Here is a 20,340-nt window from a genome sequence, read left to right as displayed (position 1 = left end):
GTTAATCAGCTAAACACACAGAAGACAAAAATATTATACTTCATATTCAATTTATGGATATTAATAATTATTTATAATTTCTTAAAGAAATAAATTTATGATTCAAATAGAACATTTACTGTTAAATTTGTAATAAATAATAAACAAAACAATTAAAAATATTATATTTATAAAATATTCAGCTATATGAAATAAAAAAATATTTTTTATAAATAAAGCAAATATTTTTTTAAAATAAATTTTAATGTTGAAGAAAATCTTAAAAATCAACGACTTACATAAGTATATGATGGTAAAAAGAAATTAAATGACTTACAGTTCTCCATTATATTATTATTATTATTATAATAGGTATAAGAAAATTGTTAAAAAAAAAATGATTTCTATATAAAGAATCTAAGATGATCAATGTATTTTTCTTTAAAGTTTTAATTTCGAGTGGTTTTCAGCATTAACAAAGATTATTATTGCCAAGAGTTTGCTATACGCGATTAAAAAATGGTTACGTCACATAGTCACCCCCGAGTAATTTTTTATTTAAAAAAAATCTTCTTTCAAAAAAAAAAAAACCTTAAGGGTCCTCTACAATTACTACGCCATGCCTTGTGATCCGCTTATAAAAGAGTGGTAATTGAGGGGAACGAAGATGGAAATTACTTGCAGAACAAAATGTACGGCGCTAAAAAGTACTTTATCGAGTTGAATGTTGCATCGTGGAAAACTCTCGAACAACATTATTTTAAGACGTATAAAAATCAATTTCTTCACATTCGTTTTAGTATTTCTAAACACATAATATATTATTATATACAGTGAGACAATTTTCGTCCATTGTAATAAAAGGACATCTTTACTCCTGACGAGTATTTTATCCAATATTATTCATACGAATCACTGCATTGCTAATACAGAACATAATGTGGACAATCAATTGTGTGATTCGGCATGGAGCTATTATTATTGGCTTCTTTCTACTATACATACATTCAACAGTTTCAAGTTCTAGTCGTTAGTTAATGGTTCATTAATGAAATCACCTACCTATATTTGTTATTTTAGTAAATTATGGTCGATGTGTGTAATGTACATTTTGTGTTCATCGAACGGCTGTTTAAATAATAATTTGCATTTCGTTTTTTTTTTTATTTTAATTATAATAAATTCTCAATTGAATAACAATTTAATGATACTAGCTGGGTATTAAATCGTGTATTTCCCACAGTAAAATATGGTAACCTCGAGCTTTAGAATTTCAACTATTTGCATAATTAAGTGGTTTTAGGGACAATATAATAATTGCAAGTAGGTATACAACTACTACGTATTATAATGTAGGTACATAATTAGATGGCTTTCCCAAAAGCCGGATGACACTAAATGTAACACTAAATACGCCCTGATTTCCTTAGAATTTATCATACAAGATTAATAGGTAGGATATGCACGATTCCTGTGAATACGTGCTTCTATCACTAATAATCGTAAACGCGTATAAATAGCTTTGAAAGTATACCTGTGATATTAAAATATAGCACCGAAGTAGGTATTATAATAAAACATGTAACTGATATGAGTATAACATAAATGTCGCACAACAGGTGCGTGCGTGGTTTTGAGCGACGGTGTTTCAATGTTTAAATGTTTTATAAAATCAGTGTACAAATAGCCACTATATTGGTTGATATTCTATACAGGTGCTTTGTGAAATATATAAAACGAAGTGAAAAACCAATCATAAATAATATGGATATTCGATAAACAATGTTGACTGCAGTTTTATTTTACCACAATACCTACCTTCTATAATTTATCTCATGACGTGTCTATAACGCACAATTAAAATGATATCGTGATTGATTATGTTTATCTAAATCAACGTCACTATAAAGTATAAACAATGGGATCATGAAATACTATTGTATCATTCCTTTGAAAAATACTTTGGGCCACATAAACGTTAAATCATTTTCACAATACAATTCTTATCAAGCAGATCTTAAATTTACCGACAGACAATTATTGAAATCGAATGTCCGTATATGAATTGTACCATGTTTAAATTGCATACAATGTCTAATACTGTTTAACAAAGTAGTTTGTACTATATATACTGACAAGAAAATATGGATTAGTAGTAGAATAGGAGTAGACCATTGTTTACGGCCAACTTATTTAAATTTATGATCATTTCACTTGTAAACATTAACTATCCGTGATTATTTTAGTAACTGAACCTTTGAATACCATTAATAATATGAAAACCGAAGATAATTTTTTCGTATTCAATAATTGATTTTAATTTTGAACACAAAAATGTTTGAAGATAGAATGTAACGTTAATGTACCTGTACTGTACATAATGTATTACTGTGAATTGTCTTAGTTATACCTAACATTGATCTATAAAAAAGTAATTTTAATGCTAAGAAATAGATGGCCACAGAATAATTACGAATCAATTGAAAATTATATTTAATCGAAATAAAAGTAACTACCCAGATAATAAATTATTGGAATCACACTTCTTTACAGGCAGTTACTTCAATTTTAAATCATCGATATTATAATATAATGTTTTTACTTGAAGCATATGAAAACCATGCACTCTTTTGAAACACATAATGCTGTTTTTTAATGAGGTTGTAGTTTATCTTATAAAGCATACATGCACAATGTATATAATATATTATAAGAAAAATATTAATGATAGAAAAAAAATATTTGTTTTTATTTATTAAGTATTATCAATAGCACAGAGGAAAATAAACTAAAAACTATTTATTTCTACTATAATAGACATCTACTCCGTCGATTATGAAGACACGTCATGCAAATATATACCTTAAATGCACGTACAATAGAATGGTTAGGAAATTGGAATACAAAATAATAAATGTGACTATATAATATACAGCGTGTAGTGATATAGTGTATGATCTAGGACCGAACTTATTATAGTAATATACTATTATGTACTCGTATATTACTTTATTTGGAATTTTTTGTTGATTATTCTTTTTATTACTCTCCATGGTTTATTACAAAATAATCGCAATATTATAGGGGTAAAAATAAATTATAACAACCGATGTAGTCAAAGGGTTAGTTCAACAAATTATCGGTGTCCATTAGAAAAACGACGAGACTGCAAGAGCGTAGTTATTTATCACTATAGGTATGCGTTAGTGTAATAAACTCGCAAGTTGTGATGGTCTAGCTGGTCACAAGTACTCAGAACAATATAGCCTTAGCTAACATTTGACTAGGCCCCAATACGTTATATGCGACTCCATTATGACTATCATTCGGAACGAATTCCGTGGGGGTTTCCCTACGGACTTTACATTTTATGCATGGTTTGTTGTTATCGGCTGACATGGAAAGCTCGAGTTCATCAAAGCCCGAAATGTAGCCGATATCTAATTTAAACTTTATATACAGATATTTCTGCGAGGGATTTTCACGGAAACCTCTAACTAAAATTTAAATAAATTATCTCGTCGAAAGTTTTTGGTGTTCAAATTGTTCGTTCCACCACCGACGGCATAAAAGAACACATTTCAAAATAATATGTAGGTAGTTGAATTATTCAAAAATGTAACTTTTCTTATTAGTTTTGGAGCGTATATAATATGAGCGATGAAAGCATTGGTTTTACAATGATGTATAACCGTTGTTTTTTTTAGCATTGTGTCTGTCATCAGCCTTTACCTCTCGAAGCAGTAAACATTATTCAATATCCAACTTTGCGGTAGTTTCTGGTAGCGAATTTTATCTTGCTTTAAAATTGAATAATATAATTTATTCTACCTAGCTGTATAATAATTAGTTATATTGCGTATTATTATTATTATTATTATTATGAATATTCATTAGGTACTTTTGCACAAATAAGCACAGTATCATATAATAATAATATATTGTAATTGACAATTTCAATACCAGGTTTCCGATAACTTTAATGGAAACATGATATTTTTGTTTGATTATATAACGTGTCAACTGTACAATAATATTATGATCTTGTGATGTTAGGTATCAATAGTTATAAGAAGTCGCGTTAAATATCAATATTCCATAATAAAGTTAGGTACAATACAATACAATATTTGTTATCTATTTTTAATCTCTTAGCAAGGTCTGAGTATAATCTATGAAAACAGTTTATCATAATCTGAATTTTGCGCGAATATGGTAGGATGAACTCCTATTTTTATAACGCTACAGAATAAAATTATGTTAAAACTATTTTTTAAAAACTAATAAGTAGATACGAAATCAAATACAATTTAAACGAACCTAACGTGGTAATCACATCTGCAAACTCCAAACACTATGTACTATTTAAATTACCAGCTATCCGGAGTTAGGATAAGATACAACCGTTTTATAGTTTATAACGATATAATATGTATCAAGTTAAATACCTAATTCACGAAAAACGATTTCACCGTGCCGAAATCAGATTAATTAAAAACTGATTGCATCAAACAATATTTAATTGAATTTGTCTAAGCGCAGATAAAAAAAATTCGATAGTGTTGTTAATAAATCTTTGGCAGTACAATGGACCAGCTGCTGTTATGACTAAGATCGGTGAAATGGACGAGGAGTGATTTCGTCAGGTTGTGTCGATGATTTTTAATTTCGCAGTTTGCGTACCGTATTTGTACTGTTGCAGTTCGATGTAATCACTTTTCAATCAACCTGAAATGTATTGTACTATTGTTGTGGTGGCTACCTATGTGTGATAATGTTTACGTTCTAATGGCTGTAATTATGTTTACGTGCTGGTCCGTTATAATTTTTCGCTACCGCATGCACTGGAAAAACAGACTACGGTATTATATTATTATTCTATATGGAAACCGTATTAATTGTCGTTTTTGCATTTATAAAAGTGGAAACCTTCATATTACAATATCCTACTTTTTACGTTGACTGAAAAAAATAAAATATAAACCGTTCACACATAACTGCAGCTGCGATCCTTACGTGGGAAATTAGCATAAAATCACATTTTAAATACCTATTTGTATACAGATTTGTTCACGTTTGTTTTGAAATTAGCATGTCGAAATATTATATTATTATCTGCTTTCACATAATATTATAAATACAACTGTAGATACGCTCGTACGTTTCTATAGGATAAAAATATTGTTTTTGGCTCGTAAGTATCGTTTGACATCCACATGTGAAGCGGGCTCTGTTATGTCGTAGGTATAATATAATATTATATCTGATGACTAATAACCTGCCCGCGGATGATAAATTACAGTGATATTATGTTAATGCGTATAAGGCTAATCGTCAGACATCAGATCACGTATAGACCGTGTGGGCGTGTGTGCGCCACAGTTAAATTAAATAATCGCATTAGTTTTTGCGTTCATCGCGATTATAATATTCAGCCGTACCGAAACGGCGGCACGCAAACAAACAGATAGAACTGTCATTGGACATAAATATTTCGAACCGTCGTTTGTAATTAATAACGATGCGGATTAGACGAATAATTGTATTAAAAATTATCGTCTGACGCTTTGAGCGCGTGATCTATAACACACTCACACACACACACACTTACACACACACACACACACACACGCACACACATACACACACACACACACACACACACACACACACACACACACAAGCTCACATACAATACATATATATATATATATATAATATGTTGTACTACAGAATCGAAGCTTGTTACGATCTCTTGGGCGAAGGACTCTTACGAATTCCCGTCGGGCCGGATTAAGGGCGTATTAAGTATTACGGCGTCGGCTGTAATAATATTATAGAAAGATAACATTTCGTATTTGATTTTAGTACCTACTACGCATCGTCTCGTAATAATATTATAATGTCGTAGCTTCCGACGACGTCGCGCGATGCACGAACACAACAAGCAGGACCGCGACAGGAGTACAAATACCACGCGTTGATTGCAGATTAAATTCGAATTTCCGGTGTAATCAGTAACGGTGGTGGGGTTGGGGGGTTGGGGGTGGGGGTGGGACGTCCTGAGCGGATCGTGAGTTCGTCGCGAGTACGATGTCGTATGCGGAATGCGAATCCGTGCTTAACGGAGATCCCTGCACGATGTTTATAATAATAATATGCGACTGTATAAACGATACGTCGACAATAATATCCATAAATCCTCGCCGCTCCCATTGACGAATCCTAAATCCACGTACGACCGCATGTAAATAATATATTAGTACGGTGGCGATTAAAGCAGCGTTCGATTTTGGGGGTGGGGGTGGTGTGACGGAGCGATCGCCATCCCTCCATGGCCAAAATCGAAGTACTAAGGCATCTTATAATAACATGATCTGTAAGATGTTGCTAAATTTAGTGTATTTAGAATAAAGATGTGAATTCGGTAAATGTCCAGAGTAAAATTTTACCGGTAACAAAGATACTATTATTGTTACAAATTGTATAAGTTTTTTTTGTACAAATTGATTATGTTTTTCGAAACATGTTATCAATTTTGACGTCTGTTGCTCTATTGTTGACAGCTATCTCCAAACGGTTAACCACATGGCATATGTCACACACATACCAAAATTGCTTTCTGGTTAAGTATGATTATTTACTATTGTACATTCATACATAACAAATTTGTTGTTATTTGTTATTATATTTCAAATATTTTAAGAGCAGTTTAACTTTGCTGTTGTATACCAATAGAGAATAGTATCTCATTCCACAAGTCACAAATTAACGGTTCTTCCACTACTGTCAAAATTATTAAAAAGTAAAAAACCATACGTAGAAAAATATGAGTTTGTATAGTACGGTAAAACCAATATTTGCCCCCCCCCCCCTAATAAAATCAACTTCAGATCCACCACTGAACTATTGGTAAGCATCCTATAATCATACGAAATCATAAGACTATTGAATCGTACCGACCTGTGGGACTGGGAGTTAGGGACATCATCTGGGACCTGACATTCCGCTCCTCGAAGTCGTAGATCTTGCTGAAGTTGGTCGTGTGGTTCTTCTTGTACGCCTTATTGATGCCTTGGATGGCATCGTGTATGGCACGTAGGTAACCTCGAACCCCAAAGCTGGTCTTTGGCATCAGCATGCCCACGTTCAAGGCCATCTCGGGCCGTCTGTCACCCGCGCTCGGTCGACGGTGCGACGAGCGGCCGCCGCCTCCACCGAGTCCGACGCCTACGCCCTTGTGCTTCCATCGGCCACCGCCGACCGCACCACCACTGGCCCCACCGCGGTCCTTTTCACCGCCGCCGCCGCCTCCGGACCGGACGGCCGAGGCGTCTGCCCGACCGGCGGACGGCCACCGCGACGACGGTGGATACCGGCCGCAGCAGCACATCAGCAGGAGGAGGGCGACGGCCACTCGAAACCAGGACGGCCACCACATGTACGCTTGTACGGGTGGGCGTGAATGACACGCGACCGAGGCGGCGTAGACCACGAGACACGGACCACGTGTGTTCACGCGACGACCGTGTGGTGCGATGCTCACGCGTGACGAGCTACTGGACCCGGGGCGGAAAACGAGAGCGAAGCGATTTCGGCACCTTTCTCAAGCCGTCGCCTTGACAACCGCAGGCGGCAGTGGCGGTAGTGGTGGTGGCGGCGGCGGCGGCTGATGCTGCTGCTGCTGCTGCTGCTGTTCCGAGCAAGTCCCATTGCCACCGCCGTCGAACTGGTGTGCGTCCTGTGTGCGTTTACGACGGCGGCGGGTATGACGGGCAGGGGTAGGGGTCGGGCGGCCGACGTTTGAAATAGCCACCGCCGCCGCCGCCGCCGCCGGACGAGGGTATTTCCGTCTGTGAAAAGACGCACCCTTTAATGCCGCCCGAACCGGATGTGTACATTCCATACATCCGCTCTCAGCCGTCGCACCCACTTCGAACGCACTATCGACACCGCTGTCAATTATTACTCTGCGGGTCGACTGCTCGAGTGACTGTCGTCGTCGATGTCGTCGTTATATACCTCTTCCGACCCACACACCCGCACACATCGGAGGTATGCCCTGCACTGTACGACGCAATTACGTGTTACGTTCGACCATGTGTTCGTGTGAGTGTTTATTGTCGTGTCGCGTTGTATTTTTTTTTCCTCTTCCGTTTTCCCTTATCGCTATTTTCCGTTGTATATATTATTATATACATATATCACGTCCAATTGATACGAATTCGTATTTCGTTTCGCACATTCAAGCATTCAACGCGTCTCGTACGTTTACAGGCGAACGGTGACAGTGATAATAATGATGATAATAATAATATAGTGACGAGTGATACGATTATGGGAAGATGTTATTATTATTCGACAGTGTACACATCACAGTCGTTGATCGCGAGTTTCTTGTATTTTCGACATGCGCTCAAAACGCTCCAGGCTTTGGTTTATTTGTGTTTGTGGTATATTCCGAAGATAAAAATAAATTACGGACACGCCAGGTGATTGGTGTTGAATTCCGGGAGAAACGGTCGACTGTTCTCACAGTGAACAAACAATTTTTTGCTCCCCGCGATGGTCCATATTTAATTTGAGTATTGTTTACCTAAACAAATGGTCTATCTGACCTTTTAATTTTGTTCGTTTACGTTTCGCAGTACAGAGCCTCGGCGCAATTAATATTGATGAGTAGATGTATTAAAAAAATAAAAATAAATTTGAAAGTAAAATGAATCATATAATATGTTTAATGTATAATGTATATTCTAATACTATATAGGCAGATTGTACCTATATACGATGTGAAACACTTTTCAAGTATAAACCGTTAGGCTCACAACATTTTCAGAATACATTAGCATTTAGCTCTAACATATAGTTTACATAAAAGCCAGGAACTTTTGTCTAAGTTTAAATAACATGTTAATAGGTCATATTTTTAAAAAAGAATATTCAGAACTATTATGTATACGCGTATTATATAATTACTTAATATACACTCAAGTTGTATTATAATACGAAAAGTAAAGAAGTGAAAAGTACTGAAAACAGTGAAAACTGAATCTACATAAAACGGAATTCAGTTTCAAGCGGAAACACTCAAATGGTTATATTGCTGCGCATGCTCACTTTAAACATAATTACGTCATGGGTATTAATAATAGTATTAAAGTGCGAATAAATTGACTATATTTTGGAGTATAATGTATCCAGTAATTTATTATGAACTCGATATTCATTGTTAAAGTAATTGTAGTGAGGTCGTGAGGATATAGGTAGAAAATACAAAATATTATATCATTATCATGGTTCACATTTTATTAATATAATTTATATATATATATATAAAATTACTAAAAAAATTTCTCATAACTTACCATAATATATGTATGAATAAGTCACAAAAAGTTTTCATTAAACACGGTTTCAATATAACTTAAATAGGTGAGGGAAATATTTTAATAAAGTTTTTTTGATGACGGAAAGTTGTACTGTTGGCAACTCGCGTTGAACTAAACATGCAACAATATAACAATATAGTACCTATTTGGAACATTAAATTTTGTTTTAAAAGGAATGTACTCATATTCATCATTGAATTAAAAATAAAAGAATTCACTTATTATCACATTAGTTTTGCACAATGCATACTCAATCCCGTATGCGCACTATACAATATTATATTTAAAAAGGTGGGTAAGTGGATGTCGCTCTGCTGTACAGTAGGTTACAAGTGGGTCACTATAATGGATGGTGTTAATATGAATTCAATGATATAATATCATTGTATAAGAAAAATGATTCTGAGCGAAAACGGTCAGTCAGCCTATGATATTACCAAGTATATTTGATGATATTATTGTGAATAAAGTAATTTATACATAACCTATTTACGTGGAGCCTTGTTTTCAATTTTCAATCCTTAGCTATAAAAGTTTTATACATTTTTAACTACAAATTAATTATTAAATTATATATTTTGTCAAAATTTGAACTATAAATGCTTATAAAAAAAAATTGTGCCTATGTATATTTAATATTTTTCAACTACTATTAGAACGATATATCAGGAGCCTTTAAATTTATGACAAACTTATGGATAATCTTGTATTACATTTTGAAATCTTAGATTTAAAAAGAAAAATGTTTATGAATTCTCAACTCAAAATAATTTGCTAATTTTCGTGATTTTCAGTATTTTGTCAAGATTTGAACTTTAAATGATTATAAATAAAAACTGTGACTAAGGATTTTTAATTTTTTTCATCTGCCTTTGAAACAATAACCTAGGAGCCTTCTATTAAATTTTCAAGCTTTTTTAACCAACAAATAACATTTTATTGATATTTATAGAAAAAAAAACTAAAAAAAATGGAAACTGAAAATGTCCGTAACCAGCTCAAAACAAGTCAAAATATTTGGAAAATGTTATGGTGTATAGAAAATGATAATATAAACATTCAGTTAACATTTAATGTACCTACAGTCATTTGTTTTAGAGTTGCAAGAAAAATCAAAATCGATTTTCTCAAAAACAGATTTTGCGTAAAAATTCCCGTTTTCCCTGGATTTTTCTTTTGTTTTTCACGTCGCGTTTGAAAACTACTGAGAAATTTTTACTTTTGACCCTCAAAAGTACCAACTAGATTCACTTTCTTATTAGAAAAGTTACTGTTGAAAAAAATCCAAGCACTTTTACTGTCCTAAAAGGTACAGACACAAAAAAAAATAAAAAAAAACACATCATTGTAAAATCAATACATTCATCGCTTCGCTCAGAATCTAAAATATGAATGAATAATATTACAATAGTACCTAACTGTTACAGTAATAGTATTTACATTTCAATCGATTCGTTCATTTTTAGTTAATTACATTCATAAATTATTATTTAGTTTTAATAAAACGTAATATATAATTTAAAAAAAAACAATACAATAACATATTGGGATATTTAAATAAATATTGTCTTGGTTTGAATCTATGCAAAATATTCACCGTAGACTTTCCACGGTAATCATATATATATGTTAAAATTTTTTGATTATCGTGTTGATTCGTTTTTATCTTAATAGTTTTAATCAAATTGAGAATGTGGAGAACATTGCATAGAACCTAAATGGTTCAAAAATAACTTACTGATTGATAAAGAAATAAAGTACTGACTGCCTGGTTAATTGGCAGACTAATGCTGGGTGATATTGGATATTATAATAATAATGGAAATTTTATATTCACATATTGTTGTCTAGTATTTCAAAATAACTGTAGTAAAGGGTTTGAATGTAAAAATGCATTCACATTCATGAAAAATTGAACGAATTCACATAGATGATGATCGTATTGAATGCATTGATGAGTGGATAATAAATCATTATTCACGATGAATATAAATATTTTCACATCCATGATGCATGCATAAAGAAGAATTATTTGAAAAAAAATATGTTCTCATTTATTTGAAATTTGAGTATTTTGATAAAAAACTGAAATTTATCTTTTTTTTTAAAACCAAATAAATTATTTAAACAAAACGACAACACGTTTCTGGGAATTAATTTAATCGTATTTTTTTTTCAACATTTTTTCACAATATTGTCCATTAATTAAATATCATTATTTCACTAGTTTGTTTTTGTTTAAAAAAATACATAAATATTACGTGGTTGGATTTATAGTTTATTTTTCTGGCATTCACATTTAAAAATGACATTTAAATCGCATCCCAAAGGATTCCTATTATCTAAAGAAAAACATTTTTCTTTTTTTTTTTTTTAATAAGTCATAACATAAATTTAGATTTATGCTACCAGTGGAATGAAATTAGACCCAAATAAATCATAATTAAAAATCTTATTTAGTGTTATTTCCAAGAGTTTTACAATTATAAAACATACGTACCTACTAGACAGTGTTGATCAACACAAAATTCATAATTGTTTCCATGGTTATTATATTAAATAAATTATGTTACCTAACCTAACCTATAACCTACAGTAAAAACCAAAAATAGCTAATGGCCTCAGCTGCCGGGCTCAAGATCAATAAAAAAAAAAAAAAAAATTATGTTACGTACCTACTTAGGTTTAATAACAATAATTAAAACGAAGATATAATAAAATATTATAATGTAGGATTCAATTCTACAATATTCTTTTATATTTTATAGCATTATATTTGTTTGAAAACTGTACAGTAAAATAAATATTTTATGGTTGAAAAGAAAACGATAAAAATGGAAATGTCCTTATACGATTGGAATTACTTTATTGGGTAGAAAGAGTGTTAAAGAAATATAATGTTCCTGGCGCAATATAATTTTCAACAAATTTTGATCGGTTTTTGGTTCTAAATATAATATAATAATATCTAATCTAAATGAATGGATTGAAATCTAAAGATAATTTATAACATCTGTTTTACCGAATAGTTGTTTTAATATGATCTTCTATATAGTAATGTTATTATAGTTGTTACGTATTCACACAACATTATCACTTAACTGTATAGAGATAATTATCTTTCTATCTAAATAAACCTTTTTTTTAAATACATAGCTATTTTATCGCATTATTTTGAAACCCAATTTTGAGTTGTATAGTTTAAGTTAGATAATAATTTATCATCTTATTAATTGTAATTATTACAAAGTAAGGTTAACAAATCGTCAGGATATTGACGATGGTCGATATTCTTTTTCTTGTGCTATCAGTTGTATTATTATTATTTAATACTATTAGTTGTGACTATGATAAAAAAAATGTTATCCCTATACATATATGTCTAAAATTTTTAAAAAATATTGCATTAAATCATTATTTATTTGATTTAATTTCAAATTACGTGCGAAAAACGAGTGACCAGTAAAATTGTATCGACAATTGGGTACCTACACATATTATAGGAGTTGAGAGAATTTTTGAAACTCAACGTGAAATGCACGTATGATCAAAATAAACACATTAGAACGTAGCACTATATTGATTTTCCAATACGCATTGACAGTATAGGTACATTATTGAAATATCATTATGGTACCTACAATAATGTATTACATTATTATTATATTACTAAATTGATTTTCCAATAACCATTGACAGTATAGGTACATTATTGAAATATCATTATGGTACCTACAATAATGTATTACAATATTATTATATTACCGTACTTATATCATATTACAAAACACAATATTTTTTTAGGCTTTTAATAGAACTGGCATTTTTTTTAACGAAATATTTATTAGAACTTATAGGCCACTAAAACGCATCGCCGTTAATAAACACATCACCTCAGAACTAAATTTATTAATTTACGCATCCATAATATAATATGATTTCAGACCTATCCAACTCGCCAAGCTACAGTCACACATAGCAGTGATAATTGTAGTCTATAAGCCGAGGGATAGACAGCTGCACTCCACGTATGCATACGTGCCCACGGGTACCACGCATAAGCCGATTACTTGTTCGTTGTGGGGGTTTTTTTTTTATTATTATTTTCGGAAAATTCGGTGGAGTTTTTAATACCCATTATTCATTAATGTGTATACCCAGTTAATCTCCAACAATGGTCGTAGCTGCGGTTTATTTATTTGTGTTTTATTTTTATGTTTTTTTACACGCATGCAATGTTATCATAAACGTATTTCTAATATAATATTTTCGTTTTTCAATCCATCCCGTCACTCGCAGATTATACACGATATGGATTGGAATTGCATAGCATGGTGGTACAACAATAGAGGCGCGAGGCGGCCCGACTGACAACTTTACTGTCGATTGTATATTGGTGAAAGTTCCCCGGCCAGGTGAAGCCACCGAGTCGATAATATTTAACGAACCACGTTGCAGGTGTTCTCTCATCTGCGCATAGGTATCCCGGGAAAGGTTTACATATTTTCATTTTTCCGTCATTAATCGCGGTGCGCAAATTACCCGTTTTATCTACCCGAAAATTCGCACCGTGTCTCAGACTTGTCACAGAACGTTGTAACGTTTCGCATATTTTAATATTTAATCCTCGTTTCAATTAGCATTTGAACGGAACAAAGTTCAATTCGATTTCCTTGAAATTGCATTATTTAGATTATTTTTTTGAAGGCGTAACTGTAACGTAAACGAAACAAAATAAAATAAACTTTTATATTTTTAGCTTTGTTGTTTGATTACAATGTGTCTTACGGGTAAATATTTAAAAGTGAAGCGCTCGTTTTTCGTAATATGATTATTATACGATGAATAAATGACAAATTCTCGTAGTACCCGTAAAATTTATAATCTCATATTTAATCTACGCATTTTTCTTTATAAAACACATGGTTTATAGGTAATTTAAACGGAAAAAAAATCTGTAACATATTTTTGAGATCAAAACTTGAATTAATGGTATTCAAAATATGATATCCGAAGTTACTTTGTTTTTGTATCTATACTATAACTATTCAGACACAACACACAAATGAATATATTATAAATATAATATATGTCAGATATTTCGAATAAAATAGACAAAAACATAAATATTTTAAGATTTTAAAAATATGTAAAGTGTACTGAATATGTCAATTTTTCAACCCTAAAAATATTGGGAATACATTATTGATACTCCTTATGTTATATTTTATGCCTAAACAAATTCAACGATGAAGTACTTGGTTCTTATTAACCAATAAAACATTTTAATTGTTCTATCAATGATTACAAATGTATGTTCTTGAACTGTTTATGTCCACCCGCTAACAATAGTTCACAACGAATTTATATATTATTTCAATACCGAAGCAAGTGATTCAAATAATACGCAAAATAAAGTATAATTAGATGAAAAAAGTAACACACATTCCCGAGTCCCAACACGTTGATTCTATTTGTAAATTTATTCTTTGAGATCCAACTTAGTTTTGTTAATATGACGTGCAAAAGTAATAAAGTAAATATAAGGTTTACAGGGAATTGTCGGTGAACATTTTGCCTTTTCTTCAATCATCTATCCGCGTACTCTCGCACGTTTTTAAAAGTAATAATAAAAGTGCCTTTTCTCTTTGTTTATTTCATCATGCATAGTTATAATAAAGATATGTTCTCGAAACGTGCAAGCAGAATCAATACTTAGTACCCTGCCTATTATCTTAGTATTTTCTGGATCATTCATGTTTTAGGACCATTGTAGACCTTACCACGAGGACTGGATCGACATAATATCTCATTTCATTTTACGACAATTTACGGGTGACTCCGAAGCAAATGAGTTCCTACTTAGTGATAGGTATTAGGTATATTTCAGAAATAATGTTTGTGAAATAATACTATTCTAAAAACAAATTAGACTTGTCGCCTCGTGAATAAAAAATGAGTAATTATTTAATTTAATCATTTCAATGGACGTGGTGTAATAAACTGTTTTTTAGAGAATGATTGCTTTAGATATTGTTTTAAAAATACAACAACATAAATTACAGTACAACCTCTGACAGCTGGGAAATTATACATTAATGTTGGTCAACAGTTAGGAGTTCCCTAGAGAACAAACAACGATTGAATGGTTTTTCTTAGCCAGGTAAATTATATTTATAAATAATTTAGATATAACTATTAAATATTTAACATTGATTCTAGTTAAATATGTATTTGTATCTATGGATGGAAACATCGAATATAAATCATCTAATTACATATATTTTTGTATAACTATTATTAATAGGTATCGAAACAAAATGTGTATACATTTAATGAAAACTTTTTATGTACAAGTATAAATTAATAAATTACAATAGGAATATTAATTATATTATAAATTATAATATACAATAAAAATATATATAATTTTGTCCAAATTTTAACTGCATATTTCTATTAAAGAAATTGTGTTTAAATTTTTTTTTAATTGTCCTGTTTCAGTATGATCAAATACTTTTGTACTTATGAGAAACGATATATTTAATTTTGAAGCACGAGCCATTAAAATTGAAAATGTTATACATTTTTAACTACACAATTGTTTGGAAATTGCAAATATTCGTTATTTGGCCAAATATGAATTCCTTATACAAACAAACTTCTATGTGTCTTTGCTATTTTCGAATAGTTAGTATAAAAACTTTAAACTTATGTAGAACTTAGTGTTACACTTTCAAGCGTTGAGAAGTTGTTTATCAATATTTACGGGAAAAAAACTAAAAAATGAAAATGACGAATAAGGACAAATCCCGTTTATTACTTATTTTTGTTGCTTTTCTCAATTATATGAAAAAATACTTTGAATATTTCATTTCTGAACCAACACCTCTCCACTCCCAACTTAAACAATAATAACATTTTACTAACTATAGATTCAATTTCCCACATAAAATTTATTGAAGTTAAAACGAAAAAAAACTTATATCTACTCGAAATCTAAAATAAGAGAATGTATGATAGTGTTTTTAATGATTGAATGATAATTTGAATTTGAATTATGGGTATAAATATATTAAAAACAGTTCTAAAATATTATTATTATCAAAAGAATTAATTTAAATGTTCAAACAATAAGGTAAAATATTATTTATATTTTAATTTTTAGTAAATTAATAAAAATTATATTTATTTTATCTCAATTGAGACGATATATTCTAAAAGAAAAACGCTTTAATCAGAGAAAGTTTTAGATGAAGAATTAATATTGAATAATTTAAATTCCAATTAATTATTTTTTTATTCAAGACTACTTTAAAATAAATAAAAAGCAATTTTAAGTTTTTTCTAAAATTTAAAATTTGTATTCAAATAGTTCAAAAGAAGTTTAATTAGATATAATCTGTTCAAGTATAAAGTTTTTACATGTTATATTAAAATGTAGATATTGTGTGAAAAATAATCGTCCTTTCAATCTTATTATTTCCTAGTAAATGTTTAATATGCACAGGGAAAAAATTTAAAACCTTTATTAATAATGCATAAAATTGGATCAAATGCTCATGGTATTCAGTGAAATACACAAGCACTAGTCACGAGGGTCTGCTGTTGGAAACTAAATATTTAAATTTCAATTAGACGATTGCAACTTGATAATCTTTGTAACGAATATTGTAATATTTTTGAAAGTGATTTGTATTTTAATATTATACAAAATATAGCTGCATAAAATCAAATCATGGTGAAAATTGGGTATAGAGATTTGTTAATAAATTGTTCTTGGTCAACGACTATCAAAATATTATAAAATCATGAAATGTGCATCATGAATTTAGTAGGTTTTAGGTAAAATTTTCAGAGATGCGAATATTAATTTTTACAATGATACATTTTTGTACAAAACTCTTTTTGGGATTTAAAATAAACTATATTCTTTATAACATTATTGTAGCATATGATTAGGCTGAAGTTCGATGACATGTATTACTAGGTAGCTATTTATCACTTTTTTTTTAAAATGTGTACTTCAAAATTCAAATATAATATCGTTTGTATTAACATTTAATTAACATAATCGACACTTGTACCATATAAAATGTAGTTTTGCACCAATATTTTTTATAATTATTGCATTTTGTTATATAGTTTTATATTTGAGTTATTCTGACGAGAAAAATAATTCCATAAACTAATAATACAAGTTATTTTATAGTTCTTATACAAATAAAATATATTATATATTTTTATATTGGCTTTGTTAAATTAAAGTTATAATTAACGCATATTGTCTAGTGGGATTTAAAATATATTTTGTGTTTTTTTTCAAAGTCCATATTTAAGGTATATTTTGGTATATAATATATTATAATACGTATAGTAGGTACCCAATATTAAATTGATAATAATATTTATTTAGTAATATTCGTTGGCCTTTACCTCGATATGACACATTTCGATGTACTGTGATTTAACATGATCAAACAACAATACACTCAAGAATCATATTATGACCAACCAAAGATTTAGATCTCATAGAAATTTAACCAAGTTTTAAAATTTTTTATCTGGTTTTATTATTGTTATTTAATGCAGTGTGGTTCAGAAGTTCTCTTAAAAATCTGAGTTTGAAAGACTACAAAAAAGATTTGCGATTTCATTCGATAAAATGAGTTTATACGCAAAGTTCAGCAATTAAAACCAGGGATATCATATAATTATTATTATCTATTTCTGTTGTATTATGATGTAATAACTGGTAACGCAATTTAATTTAACATAGTCCATAGATTGAACTTTTACGGTTGATTACTTTTAATGATATTATACATTATATTATAAACTGTTGGTTTGATACGGATTATAAAATTTAAGCCTAACCTAAGTACCAAAGTAAATTAAAACTTTTATTTAAAAAAAAAAACAACAAGCTAGATCATATTCTAATCTGATTCTAGATTATGTTAATTTCAAATATATTAATGTTGAACACCAATTAACATAGGTAGATAGTTAATAAGTCACAAAGCTACAAATTATTGTATTATAATATCTATAAATTTTACTTTAATTTTTAATTTTGGTTTTTGAAACTACAACATGTAATCATGATTATTATTTAAGGTATCTACTGGTTATTATCCTGCAATTATATTATTTACGTCACGTTATATTTATTATTATTTTTAATTTTTACTTTGTTTAAGCCTTAAATGTTGATAATAATTTAAAAAGGCATTTGTTTAAAAAAAAAATAATAATAATTATAATAAACGTTCAATCGCTCGCACCATTTTTTCAAGTAAATAAACTTTTTATATTTTTATACTATTGTTTATTCAGTGAATATCTGAGGAATAATTATAAATTATAAATTCCAGATAAAATGTCTCCTGTGAAATTCTAATAAAACGAGAAATAATTTTTTTTTTACAGCTTCCATAGTCTGTACTTTTTTTTCAATCATGAGATCCGGTAGACAATATGATATCCAACACAGTATATTATATATTCTACAGCCAATTGAGTAATTTTTATTTTTTAAATATTATTTGACAAAATATTTTCACTAATAAATGTATTGTGTTGAAATAAAATCAGCGGAAATGGGAAAAAATATTAATAACATTATCATATTAATCGTATGATGTGCTTTGTTGAGTCTAGAACATACACACGAAAATAAACTATGATGCTCTGAAAAATAATTTTTGATACGTTATTTTCGATATTATATTATTATTTCTTGATCATATTATATTATTATTTTAATCATTATAATATTAACAAAATGTGTTAGCCGGCGCTGTGTATATGCAATTTCGCTACATCGACGTGTAGGTGGTATGTCCGCTCTGTATTATCGCTAGTCGGTAAACGAATTTAATATACGAATGTATTTTAGTTACGACGACAGTAACGTGCCAACTACCAATGTAGACGCACGCGACTACGGTTTAATATCGTACGACGGAAATTTTACGGATTTTGGTAGCGCGAAAATGGACCGACAATTTTAGTTACACTGCACAGTTAAGTAGTACTATACTATTATATAATAATATCAGTCTTAATATAAATTCATACGCTATTTAGATGTTAATTGAACTGTAGCAAAAATAAATTACTCAATTTATAGAAAGTGATCTAATCTATATTTTGTTGTTCACGACAAAAACATAATTAATAAGTTTATTAAATATTATGAAACACGAGTATTATTATTGTTTTGTTTTTTTTTAAAGCGTAAGTGATTGACATCTTTTTTTGGTCGTGAGCATACAATATATTTCTTCTCAATAAAAATTATTTTTAGAAACACTACGCACTCAGGCTTTACGTACCTAGTAAAATTGTGTACTAAGTTACCTATTGTTATTTATTAGAAATATATGGTGCTTATGGTTACTGTGGTTGACAGACGACAGTGAGTTATACTAAGTCAATACGATCAAATTACGTCAGAATATTTGTCAATATATATTTTAACGGCCAGTTATGCGGATATGTTAAATATTATAAATCTAATTCCATTCACAATACCGTAAAATGTCCAACTGAAAATAAATACTAATTATAAGGATTTTATGAACAAACAGCAATTATATGATGATGACAAATTTATAATTTCTACAATTATTATTGTCAACCACACAAATTCAATAAACATTTATAATGAGAAAATGTGAATAATGAGTATATTGTACAGTGTGCATTGTGATATTAAAATTATGATATTATTTTGTGTTTTAATAATTTATCGATAGTATTTCACATGAACAATTATAACCATCATAATAATAACATGTTAATATAATATTTCAACTAAACATTTGGTAGGTATAGACATTTTTCTATTTTTTTTTTTTTTAGTTCTCGCGGTAACTATATTCATGTATAAAAAATACCATGGTTGGATATTTATCGTATTTATTAATGTTGCTTTTAAGAATAAAACCTTGTTTGTCACTAA

The 20,340-nt window shown here is 30.0% G+C and overlaps 1 protein-coding gene across 2 annotated transcripts in view; it reads right to left on the bottom strand.

Annotated features, from left to right (window-relative positions):
- The window catches only part of LOC132946593 (glutamate receptor ionotropic, NMDA 2B), a 209,841-nt gene that overhangs the window by 54,511 nt on the left and 134,990 nt on the right, over positions 1-20,340 (bottom strand). The window contains exon 1 of one of the 2 annotated variants that reach the window (XM_061016642.1): positions 6,943-7,520. The exons of the other annotated variant lie outside the window; for it this stretch is intronic. Coding sequence (XP_060872625.1) covers positions 6,943-7,420 — 478 coding nt within the window. The 5' untranslated portion in view covers positions 7,421-7,520. Of the gene's footprint in view, positions 1-6,942; positions 7,521-20,340 lie in introns of those variants that run through there. 2 annotated transcript variants of the gene reach the window in all.

This window comes from Metopolophium dirhodum, chromosome 6, assembly GCF_019925205.1.
Source record: "Metopolophium dirhodum isolate CAU chromosome 6, ASM1992520v1, whole genome shotgun sequence".
Lineage (NCBI taxonomy): Eukaryota > Metazoa > Arthropoda > Insecta > Hemiptera > Aphididae > Metopolophium > Metopolophium dirhodum.
Note: the sequence above shows the minus strand (reverse complement) of the source record. Positions and strands in the feature narration are given on the sequence as shown.